Source organism: Varroa destructor, unplaced genomic scaffold (assembly GCF_002443255.2).
Source record: "Varroa destructor unplaced genomic scaffold, Vdes_3.0 BEIS01000007.1, whole genome shotgun sequence".
NCBI lineage: Eukaryota > Metazoa > Arthropoda > Arachnida > Mesostigmata > Varroidae > Varroa > Varroa destructor.
The window spans coordinates 37,975,765-37,988,371 of NW_019211460.1; the positions used below are offsets into that span (position 1 = coordinate 37,975,765).

The window sequence follows — 12,607 nt, forward strand, 5'->3', positions numbered from 1 at the left end:
TTCATAAAAGGTCGAGAACGAACTAACGTCGGAGCCCAAAAAGTTCGATAAATTATTATTGCGAAAAAAAAAGCGTTAAACTGTCAAATGTATCAATCTACTATTAATTGGAAGGGCGTTGATACGTGGGCAAAGCATTGCATAGAGACTTGTGGGAAATGCTCATGTCTTCCTGGCTTGGTCCAATACTCAGTTCATTTTAATCAGGCGCGCTGATCTTCGACGGCGTTCGAATAAGTCCTATCAGCATTAGTGCCTTTATCTATCGTCCCTCGATTAAATGTACTAACTTCCGTGGGTAGTTAAGGCCAGAAAGAGGCATGACAATTGCATAGTTTTTCTAGAAAGAGAATTAGTTAACAGTCAGTAACCAGAATTAAGTGCGGAACGAATCGTAGCCGAGGTAAAGCACACAATTGCTTGCCGTCTGATGAACGCCACAAGACACAAGATTGCAGCTTTTAGCAGAGGCCATCCTGATGCGTGTTCAAAGGTGTTCTGAACGCGCAGAATCAAACTAATAAGAGCGCACGAGGGCCGCCAAAGACGCTTCTCACTCTAACTCAGTACTGAATAAATAAATGGGGCTCACTGACACGCTTTACTACGCTCCTGTACGCTTCTTCGCTTCAGATTATAATAATCAATCAGCGTGAATTGCTACAAAAAGAATCCATTTGCATGGCACCATCCAACAAAGAAAGTATATGAAATTCTGCAACAGACGCGCTTTGGACCTCTGTGTTATAGGTGAAGTATACGCTTAGTCGTCACGGTGATGACGACGCTTTTCAGTTTTACGTGCCTGAGTAGTAGTAGTAGTAGTAGTAGTGGTGCAGGGACGTTCACGCAAGACAGATGCGTTGCGGGAAGACGAACGTTCGGGAACTTAGCTATTATCACTGTATATTCGGCGTATGTATTGATGATCATTGTAACAATAATAACAACAACAACGTAACTCTTTTGGCAAGAGGAAGTAAACAACGCTAGAGATAGTAGAAGAAAAATACGTCAGATAATAATAGTTCCTTTCTATAATAGTTTCCGCCATATGCTGGCCTTTTAGCGTCAATTTTACTCGGCCCGTCCTACTTTCAGGATTACAATATATGGCGTGAAGAGAGAATTAGCAATGGTACGTTGCGCCGCAAAGAGCGAAGACAAAATGCCATATATGCGAAGGACGCTGGTGGTTACTGATACGCGCTTTTGTTTGCTATTGCTGGTCAAATGTTGTTATGGCTTAACAGGTACATAAAAAACGGACCAATAATTGATTTAACGAAATCGATATTTTTAATCGTAACGTTTGTTGATGTGTATTGATATAAACGATAAAAATAATGCAAGCTATAAAGTCAGAGACAAGCTTTATCTCGAACATGGTATAACTGAAAGCTAAAATCGCTGAGTCTATACAAAAAAAAAACGTGAAGGATTTAATTAGGTAACTTTGGACGATGGTCACAAAGGATGAACATAATAGTTACAGCTTTTTGAAAAACAGGCCAAACTTTTTCTAAGGATAATAAAGAACAGCTAATTAATTCCTGTCGTTTGTTACAGCTGTACTTGCAAAAATACGGATACATGGCTTCGATGAGTTCAGGAATGGACAACCGATCCGTTGCGGCTCTCATCGATGGACGGGCCGTTCGAAGGGCCATCGAAAACTTCCAGAGAATGGCCGGAATAAACGTTACTGGTGAGTAAATAGCTATTTTTTTTATCGTTCAGATCTAGAACTGAACTCATTTTAACCAGAGCACCTTTGCCCCGCCCAAATATTTCCCCTTTCGGTTCTTTTTAAGGTTTAGAAAGAAGAAGGTGTCGCAGGGGCTAGATCTGGCGAAAACAAAGGTTGAGATCTCTTTTTGACCGCATTAAAGTCCTTTCGAGACATACGCTGACGATTTGTGCTTGCTTGAAATTCAGGCCCTTCAACATAGCCCTTGCTATAAACGTTCTTGTGTCTTTTAAATTTGATCGTCATGACGCGGGTGTGATATCAAACTTTTTTTGTAAGTCTTGTCTTATGACTGAAGTCTTGTCTTGTAATACCATATTCTATCACGAATCGCTTAGTTATACCGCGTCTTCGGCCGTACTTGTTATGCAGAATGAGGGTCCTCTTTAGGGCTTTCTAGGCCATCACGGATAGGCTGGTACCTTCACGATTTGCGTTGACTCATAATTTGGTCCCCAGAGGCCATTCGCGACAGTCACACGAACAGGTTCCGCCATTTTCTATTCCAGAAGAACGACATTTGTCTGCTGCAAATATCTCTCCGCAAAAATATATCACAAAATACCCAGCGCGTGTTCGAGTGTCCTAAAATAAGGCTTTTTTTTTTTTATCTGTGTCTATTTTGCACTGGAACCGATACAGCAGATCGCTTCGGTTCTTTAACCAAAGGCCGGCCTGTTATTGTACAAGCCATTTCGTCCCGGACAGCGCTGGATAGCGACCATAACAATAGTAAATCCTCGTTTATTCGCTGAAAACTAGAAATTCCCATCTTGAATTTAGCATAATTGCGACCTAAAAATGGGATTCCTAAAGAGCTGTCGCAATATCGAAAGTATCATTCTGTACAAAGGTCTACTATAAATTTTTAAAAGATTAAGACGCGAAATCTCATTATCGCCGTTTTTTGATTACGCGCCAATTTAATTTGTCTGAAGACAGACGTTTTTAAAGTTTTGTTAATATTATCTGCTAAGATAATCGCAAAAGTCGTACTAAAATAGCCACTCCGGTTGCTTTCTGGGACAAAATATTTTTCACTACTCGTTGACGATTTGTACACTTGTACCCTTTGGACTCCACAAATCATAGTGTATATTCCAAATAACATGATATCGATGATAACAGGCTGAAGATAATATTTAAACATAAATAGTATCCAAATGGATACACACAAAAACACTATTTCCCCAAATCTCCAGGGATTAGGGCTTCAAGGATTGAGGATAGGCAACTGTTGACTGCTGTAAGCGCCCTTTTGACATATACTCGAACTGAACACATAAATTAAGTTTACATTTATTCGTTCAAAGATTTATCATGAATTTCCAGAACAATTTTACTTTTGGAAATAAAGACGTTTCATAAATACGGTGAAAACGTGTATGTTTTTATCAGGTGCGATGTTTCTTCGCAGTTGTGCTATAAAGTGCATTTGTTTCAATAGCAACAAGTGGCTAATTTGCCCGCTGGCTTTTGGGTTGCCGCTAAACCTGGATTCAACTCAAGTGTGTAGGAGTTTTTTGCAGTTGTCATGTTTCCATGTTGAATACGAATCTACATGTTCGTGTTGCTACAATACATCGGTGGTGACCAAAAATTGGCTTACAAAAGCCCTAAAATCCTCTATTAACTCGCGGTATTTAGTCTTAACGTCTATCGCAATGCTATAGCCCATTAGTCTTTAGGAGTTGGCAAAAATGTACACGTGCGTTTCAAATGTATGTACGAGCTTTTTCATTAAAGGTAAGCCCACAGATGTATGTTTGATCTGGCTTCGCGGAGGAACGCTCGTCGAAGCAGTATATCGATCAGAAAATTCTTAATCGAAAACATTGAAAGTTCAAGTTATATCCTTGTCTAAACGTGAACGCATTACTTTACATCCATACAAATACCCCTCTATCCGAACACTTTCTGTTTGTCGATAACTGAACTAAGCTGTTGTCCTATGACTCATTCTGTAATACTATATATAATCAGATGGTATAAAAATTACTAATGGCAAAAACTAGTGGCATAGTAGTACATCGTCTTGAAGTCGATCGAATCGGTGACTGTTTTTTTAAATTAAACACGCAGTGACAACAAAGTAGAAAAGATCTAACACAAATTGGCGTCATTTGACTGCTTTTTCTATTGAATAACTCGAACGCAACGTTATCGCATCGAACGATCGTTCAGGGGTATTGTGCCGGGCTCCTAAAAGCTTGTGGCACTTCCAAAGCAGAGACTACCCATCCGTTCGACTCTATAATTCAATTGACAAAGTATAGAACGAAATTGTTTACGCTTTGATTCTATATTGTTGGCAACATATCAATTTTTACCTTAGTTCGGTATTCTCGAGTAGGAATTTTACTGGTGTTATTTTTTTCACGATTTCACCATGATGGTATGCATTTCGGTGGCCCAAGGCATGCTATATGTTGGCTTGTCATTAATTACAGAAACGGGACGTAATATTTCTAGTGAGTGGGCTGAATTCTGTTTTCAATAGGTTCTGTTACCGTGTTCTACCTAACAGCGGCTGCGAACTATGAAATGAAATATTATCGCTTGTAGCCGATCCAGCTAGCTTCGCTTCGCCCCATATGCTTAGTTTGGCCCATGTCACCTAGGCTGCTTGTTGCCCTTGCGCTCGTTTTTTCGAATAATCTTAGTAATACACGAAGTGATCGTTGACGACAGCAATGGCGCCTGTGCCGCTAAAGAACGAACAGCGAGTTACCTCCTGTCAGGTTTGGAAAAAAATGCAGGCGATGCCTGTGGCGAAGACAAGGGATGCTTTGTAGCAACGCGAACGGAGTTGTGGAGTGCCAGCAGGTCTTACTCCTCCGACGAGTCTGAACATCCCCGAAGAATTCGGTGCGAAAACAAGCGAAGCGAACCAAGGAGGGTCGCCGTATCGGAGTAGTAGTTGACAGTTATTGCTCATGGCTGCGGCCGTACTCAGTCGCCCCCGCACCCCAACGTTGTTCGCTGTACTATCGGCAAGCGTGAGCACACGTTCGTGTTACAGACATCGACATACAAAGTGGACCACTGCTAGTAGCTCTCACTAACTTAGCCGGCAAGTCGCACCTTCGTCTTCCCTATTTTCTAACCAGTGTCGTCGGTTTACATGCTGTTCCTCGATTCCTGCACCCCTATACGCACACTGGCTTCCATACGAGATCTCTTGTGGTGCTACATAGGTTTATTTAACTGGCCGATACGTCGAACAGGGAACGCCACTGAGTACGGCGAACGTTGCTAATCCAAAAATATGTCGTCTGCCGGATGAGGTAACATCGAATTAATCCAAATAGCATCCCCTCATGTTTAAATGGTCTAACGTCTGCACAGAGCCGACTGTATAGAAGAAACATAATGTAGCGTAGGGAAACTAGGAACAGTTTCATAACTACGTATAGCACGTAGCGCATAACATGCACACGGTGGGCGACGTCGTATTTGCTGGCAAGCCATGACGATGGATCATTTTCCTCAGTCCCAGTATATGAGCATTTTTTTCGAATGTACGTGCGTACAAGCCAAAATGCCATTGTTTGAAACTGGTTCAAAAACGCACACTAGCTATCACGAATGGATGGATTTCTGAAGGCGCTACATTATAATATGCCAAATGGTTATGTCATCGCCTGAGACTCCCGCTAACCTGAAAAAACGACTTCATCTATTTCCTACGACTATGGCCTAATTAAATATGGCACATGAACTCTCACGTATAAAAAGCCACGACTAACGCCTCTATATTATTTGCGGGACGCAAGTGCCAATTAAGCACGAATAAAAAAAAAAACAACTATGAATGTACTAAGGGAAATAAAACGAACTGTGTCTATGGTCGGGGAACCGCCGTTTTAATCTCGCCCACGGCGTTCGAAATTCAGTCGTTTCAGGCCGACACTTAGCCGGCACAAGGGTTGTGCGTCTGCATAAAGTTAATCTGAATTGAACGAAGTTACCAAAAATATACATGGAATAGATATCGGATGTCGTCCAAAAGCGATAGATTGAGCACTAAAAATAAACCTCGACATCGGAACTCATTAAACATTGTTTAGCGACCTCCTAGTCATCCATTGACCTCGACTTCGTTGTTGCTTTTAATACGTTACCTCTGTTTCGAACGTTGCGTTATTGTTTTGCATCTCGGTGATGACTCACTAGAGAGAGGTCACAAAGTACGTGATCGAACTCATCAAGGGACGTGTTCCTTCCCAAGTCATTGAAGACTTAAAGTCTAGCTCAATATCACCGGTTCGATGCGAATGTACAGCGGCGGATTTTTTTTGCTGATCGAATGGGCGAATACTAAAGGATCTGTTGCTCATCATATTATAAACTAAGTAAGAGCCTTGGACTGATACTTTCAACAAGAGGTTGCTTTTTCTCGTATCAAGCACCTAGAGCTTTAAGATAAGAATACCATTCTGGTTGTGCACTCACGTATATTCACGTATTTTTTAGCATATTCGTAAGCGATAATGCAAGAACAAATGATAAATACTCAGCAAACGTTCTATATTTAAAAAAAATATATATATATATATATATATATATATACCTACATCTTTCATGTAAGCCGGTGACTGAAAGATAGTGGGTAACGAGCCATAGCTTAAATGCTCCATAAACAACAATAATTATTAAATATCTCAGGATTAATTTATGGTAACACGAATGATTGTTAACTGACCGTAACCTATGAATTTCTTCCTTGCATTTCGTAGAGAAAATTCGCTAGAGCTTTCCATAAATTTGCGTAGAGCTTACATCGAAGCGTCGAAAAATAAAAAATGCTTCTTACTACCGTCTCTATAAGTATTCGAGCCTTTATGAACTCTATAGTTAAATGTAAGAGCCAAAAAAGTAGGTTTAGATGATCGGTAGGACTAACGCAAATGGACGCCGACACATCTAATTGAATTTTGACCATCGTCGCGACGAAACATTAATCACCAAATAGACACACTAAGAAGAAGGGCCTTATGGCAGACTGTAGAATAGTTTCCGTTGTAAAGGTGACGTTGAAAAGGAACTAAAAGGACACAATCGTAACCATTTTTTTCGTATCAATAGCGCCATAAACGGCCAAGTGTAAAGTGGATGAAACTGTTTGATCTACTATTGAAACTGTTATATTTTTTTTTAAAAACTAATCAAATTATGTTTTTTTTTGCCTTATCACTGTAAGCATAGATGAAATACTAGAGAACTTGCTATCTTTATGGCTTCAAGAGGCCGGAAATGGGGCGTTGATAAAAGAAAAAAATATATTTAATCAAATTTCTATAATATCTACAATTTCGCTCTATAATATAAATCGACAGAAAACATAAACGAGCTCAGAGGGAATACTTTAACTACACTGATTTGAATTTCAGCCACATACGACCAAAACAATTATCAATATGTTTTTGTAGGTCAATCAACGAGCGGCTGCAGCGGACTTTATCGGTTACGTAGGTAATGATAGATAGCTTAGTACTCAAAGAATAGAAACATCACCATGTGAAAATACATTATATTCACATCCTTTTTGTCGGCATAACTTTCCAGGTGAACTGGATCAAGAAACAGCCAACATGATGAGTACACCGCGGTGTGGTGTTAAGGACATGGTCGGCAATGGCCTGCGAGCCAAACGCTATGTGTTACAGGGTTCCAAATGGGTCAATAGCGATCTCACATACCGCATTTCAAAGTATCCGACACGAATTCGAGATAAGGTTAGTTCGGCCTACATATCAACCTTGTTTAGATAATTCCATCATCTGGACTACGACCGGCCATCTGCTGTTGAAGATTTTGTCCGAAGAAGATTACAAACGTCTGGCCACGATTGGCCAGGCCGAACGTTATTGTTTCTAGTTCAATAGTAGCTAAGATATTATTCTTGAGACATAATTTTGATACCGTTTTAAGGAGCTAATACCAATTAATTTGCGTGCGTAACATCTTGTTCTTTATGCCGTATAAATATGTAGCGGTGCGATCCGTTACTTCGATGAACGACTGCTCATTGCTATGATACAATGTAATTTCGTCGTCTCTCTCTACCGTGTCTTGCTTCAAAACAGCTATGGTCGTCTTTTCTATAGGGCAGTGGCCTGTTTCATAGTGTACACAGTTTAGGGTCCAAACCGACCTTGCTTAATTCGGCAACAAGTGCAGAAGGATAAAAACAAAAGGAAATGCATTGCGAGCATGTTTTAGAGCGAAAATTGTTATCAGAGCGTGATAATGCTACTACTCTACGTAATTGTCTAATAAACGCTCTGAGAGCTATATGCACTGTAGAGGTAGAAGGGCTTGTTATTCTAGATATGAAAAGTATTAAGTAGAGAAAATTTTGCCCTCTTTTTGCTTTTATGTATTTCTCTGCAACTCTACAATATACGGCAGAGCGTTGTCAGCATCATGATTATTATTATTATTTATGTTATAACCGCAATTTGTCTTGAAGGAACGAAACAGATATAGAGCATATTATATTGCCACAACATTCAGAATCCCAACTTTTTGCAGTTTTAAGAAGGGCCACGTTTATTGTATGTATGTATGCTATATTATGGACGAAGCCGGAGAAGACGAATATATAATTAATCGATTTTCTCTTCACTGCGGCAGTAGATTGTCAAGGATTTCTGCGAATAGTGCTTGCCGTAGGGCCCGCCACTAGAAATAGCCTTTACTTCCTCCTATAGTCCGTTTACCCATCGACTAGAGACATTGCGCCAGTAAGGAGGGAAGGTGAAAACGGGTCCTGCTGGAAACTAGGAGCCCGCAAAAAATAAATGTGACAACAGTTTGAAGCACCGTTAGTTGAGCAGTTGTTAGGTGCACAAACTTGACACGAATTCTCTGCTATTAATATTAAATAATAGTATATATACACGCATGAAAATAGAACATAGATACATCAAGTGATTTTTCACTTATACATACTGCAAGTTGTAGTGCAATTAATAATGGAAGTTTGCCAGTGATCCGAAGTCCAGATTCAATTGAAGGGTGGAATGGTGTCGAGGGGGTTACCCCTGAAGTGCCCGAAGGTGACGCGGTCGTCTCTCGTAGAACTTATAGACTTGCAAATTTCTGGATTTGCAATGCTGGTTGAGTCAAAGGTGCCGTTGGATTGAAAGCAAACAAACGGAAAACTATCTCAATAGAAAACTACCTTGTTTTCTAAGCAGTCGCGAGCAACAGCTAAACCTAAATACACTCAGTAATAGGCCAGTGGCCACTAACGGAATCGAGCATTAAAAATAAAGTGTGTAACTTAAACTTTGGACAATGTTATGGTAGCGCTTGTACTAGCAACGCTTGTTAAAGTCGGAGAACTGACAAGCCAATAGTGCTCTCAATGAACGCTTTTGTGTAACATTTAGTCTAAATTTTACTTAATACAACCTTTTCTTATCTGGCTGTACGTTTCATCATATACGATAGTTCAGCAGGAAACCTTGGAAGTTATTAACCGTAACATTGTTAATTGCTTGACAAAACAAAAAAAAAAAACAACAAAAAAAAAACGCTACCAGCAGAGATCCTCTCCGAAGGATAATGTGTAGTATCTCTGACAAGTTAAAAACGAATCGAAACTATGTTACAATCTGTATACCTACAAAAGTAGCATTGCCTGGCAAGTCAAACTGACTGCAGCCTACCACCGCGCTAATGATGTCGTGTCCTATTAGGGTGGTCAGCATACGCTTGAACTGCATAATCGAATGAAGACAAATGCTGGATTGCTAAAAACTAAGCTTTTCCGATGTACGTAAATCTTTCCTATGGATCTATTCATCATTAGCACGGGTTTCAATAGGCTCTGTATCCTAGTCATTGATATATTTTTTCACACGAATTGATCGCAAAGGAATAGAAAGGTGAAATTTCATAGGCGGAATAAAGCATTTGGCGCAGGTCGCACCTACGAGCAGGGTACGACCAGTATCAAGCTGTAGTAACTGAAGGAACATTGCAAACAATAAAAATCATCTATATTCTTAGGCTTTGTCTGCATTTTTAATTAGGTTCTATTCGAGGAGCGTTTGCCATTCGTAGGTGGTAACCTAAACAGTTATAGCTAATTTTTTTAATATCTGTAATGAGCATTTCTAACCAGCCTATTCTGAAATTCTAGGTAAAAGTTGACGCTGAAGTGGCAAAAGCGTTTAAAGTCTGGAGCGACTATACTCCACTGACGTTCACACATAAACGATCAGGGAGCGTTCATATCGATATTCAATTCGTAAAAGGGGAACATGGCGACGGAGATCCATTTCAGGGAGCAGGTATGGATGAGTTTGTTTGGGAACGAGTGGAATCGTAGAATTAATCAATCAATTTTAACCGAGAACCGTCGATATAAACAAACCTACTAGCATTGGGTTAGTATAGGCTGGCCTATAATATTACATTTTTTTTTTATCGGCTAAATGGTCACAGATCCTGTGACCGCAGGTAATACTACAAATGTTTATTGTTATTTTCAGTTGTTAATATGAAGTCCATAGTGCATTACACTAAGTCTGTATGAGATGCCCCTCATTACTTACTCATCCACTATTTCTGATTAGCTTAGTTGGATGTGAGCCGCTTAATCCATTTGAGTGCATCTTGAAGCTGATTGGCCGTGAAGCTGTACGCCAGAGTTTCGTCACACACGAGCGAAAATCAAAATACTCTACCATGGATGGTTTATTAATGTAGGGTATTTTATTTGGCTACTCTTTAATTATTGTCGTCTATTAAACTTCAACATGATATAGGTTTTGATCGTTCGGCTTGCATCACGCCCTGGGAAAGGCCTCGGAGGAGTGACACCGCGACACAATTAGGATCAAGCTAGGAAGCCAATTCGATTATCTTTAAGCTAGACTTCCAGTACAAACGTTCAAGTAGTCTTACGAATTGTCCGTCCAGGAGTAGGTTACATCTATCGTACTATGCGCAGAAGGGTAGTGCAGGACAAAGAACGGCCTTGATTTGGGACTTAATTACACTTGTTCCTTGGCAACTCTCACGCATTATGCATTCTCAAACGAGATCTCGTTTGAGTTAGCATAGTAGCTATGTTTCTGTAAGTGGAAAATGGGTAGAAAAGATAGTATTTTTCGATAATTAAGAACATTTGCGTATAGACAATCAACCAAAGTTCCGTCTAAGTCTAGTTAAGTTAGCGGATCAATGCAGATCTTAATGAAGTCCTTAGTTTCTCACCGCAGCTGTTTCGTAGATTTAACCTATAATTAAACCCATGGAAGCCCCCATTAGGGATTTTATTACTTTAGACCCTTTCCCTTCGCTTTCTTCCTCCCCCTAATCGAGATTCGGCAGTGCTATTACGACGGCTGTCGGAACTATTCCCAGCAGATCTGTCGACGATGCATATCCAACAATGAGCTGATCGCGTGTTGTCTCCCTTAGAAGAACCGAGAACGCTTCTCCTAGTCGTTACGTCCCACTGAAACAACTACCCAACTCCATCTAACGATTGGCGGGCCCAATAATTAACTATGTTTGGGCCTGCTTTCTCGGTTTATCTCGCGCACGGTTTATTTTATGAATTTGACAGTGGTAGTACACATTTGTATTATGCAGCTGCCTAATTAAGCTGTAATAGCACAGAAGTCGTAGCGTGACGATCGGAACACGCAAATTGAAGGATGCGTTTTTTTAAATTAGCACATAGACTTCCTGTATTTACGCATCCGTATCATTGCAGATATATTGGTATAGTCTGTGGTAACTGTCGTGGAAGCACGATGGCCTACATAATAATCTAATGCATTATTACCCAATTTACTAAATCAGTTACATCTCAAATTATAGGTTCGCTTCACTGATAAGCGTACGTCAGACGGTGTAAAACGGTTTATTTATATACGAATAAGAAAAGTTGAGGCTAGACAACGGATCGCCTGTCTGCATTTAACTAAAACTTCACAGGGTGATTGTTTTGACAGTTTGATATGTGCTTTACTGTTCTACCCAGTTCCTGTCTTCTGAAACGGCGATTTGGTGCGCTCAGTCAGCTGCCGCTGAAAAAAATGGGTGCTATGTAAAGGGCGGACGTGCGGTAAACATTCGTACCTGCCAATTTGGGGTAAACGCTTCTGAACTGGAGATTTGAACTTGAGCGACAAATCACGCTCCTGATGGCTACAACGAATGAACGACGACGAGCTTAAACAACCCGAGAGCTCGTTGTATACTGCTACGAATCGGTTAGAAGACCATGCAGAAAAAGTAGAAAATGCGTTCTCCGTTAACTCAAAGAAAGTGACCTCACTAACCATTTAGCGGTATGCTCTAGTGGCTCGAACGACAAAAATTCATTTCTATATACATAGCTACCGGTGACACAAGATGAAATTCTACGACAGCCCCAACCTCAAAGCGGAATGGCTGGATCCCGAAAAGCTAGTTCGACGCCACGAAAAATTAATTATGGTCAAAAGCTATATCTCCGCGTATGGTAGAATGAGAGGGGAGTGTTATATTATGTTATTATTATCACCTTAGAACAGGGTGGAAAGAGACTGTTCAGAAAGACAAGCTCATCTGTCTGAGCACGAAATTAGCAGGAAAAGATGTCGGACAGACAAAGAATAACCCGAAGCGATCTTTCTGTATTAAAATACTACATTGCACGCTGTTTAAACGACCCAGCAAACGCTAACGGACCTTCAATGAGAAACTCTACCCTACCTAGCGTGCGACCCCGGGCATCGCTCCGTCTGATTTATGGCTGTCCCGGTCAAAGCAGACTAGCCAGGAACGACAAATGTATCGCTCTCAAGGGCGACCTTCTGGATACCTGAACCACCGAAAAGATGGGCG

At 40.5% G+C, this 12,607-nt stretch overlaps 1 protein-coding gene across 3 annotated transcripts in view; it reads left to right on the plus strand.

Moving 5' to 3' along the window:
• Window positions 1-12,607, plus strand: part of LOC111254153 (matrix metalloproteinase-20-like) — a 44,717-nt gene that overhangs the window by 26,775 nt on the left and 5,335 nt on the right. For 2 of the 3 annotated variants that reach the window (XM_086974305.1, XM_022814709.2), the window contains 3 exons: window positions 1,570-1,708; window positions 7,319-7,488; window positions 9,906-10,056. In XM_086974305.1, the coding sequence (XP_086830431.1) occupies window positions 1,594-1,708; window positions 7,319-7,488; window positions 9,906-10,056 (436 nt within the window). In that variant the 5' untranslated portion in view covers window positions 1,570-1,593. Of the gene's footprint in view, window positions 1-1,090; window positions 1,254-1,569; window positions 1,709-7,318; window positions 7,489-9,905; window positions 10,057-12,607 lie in introns of those variants that run through there. The other variant, XM_086974306.1, reaches the window with a different exon arrangement.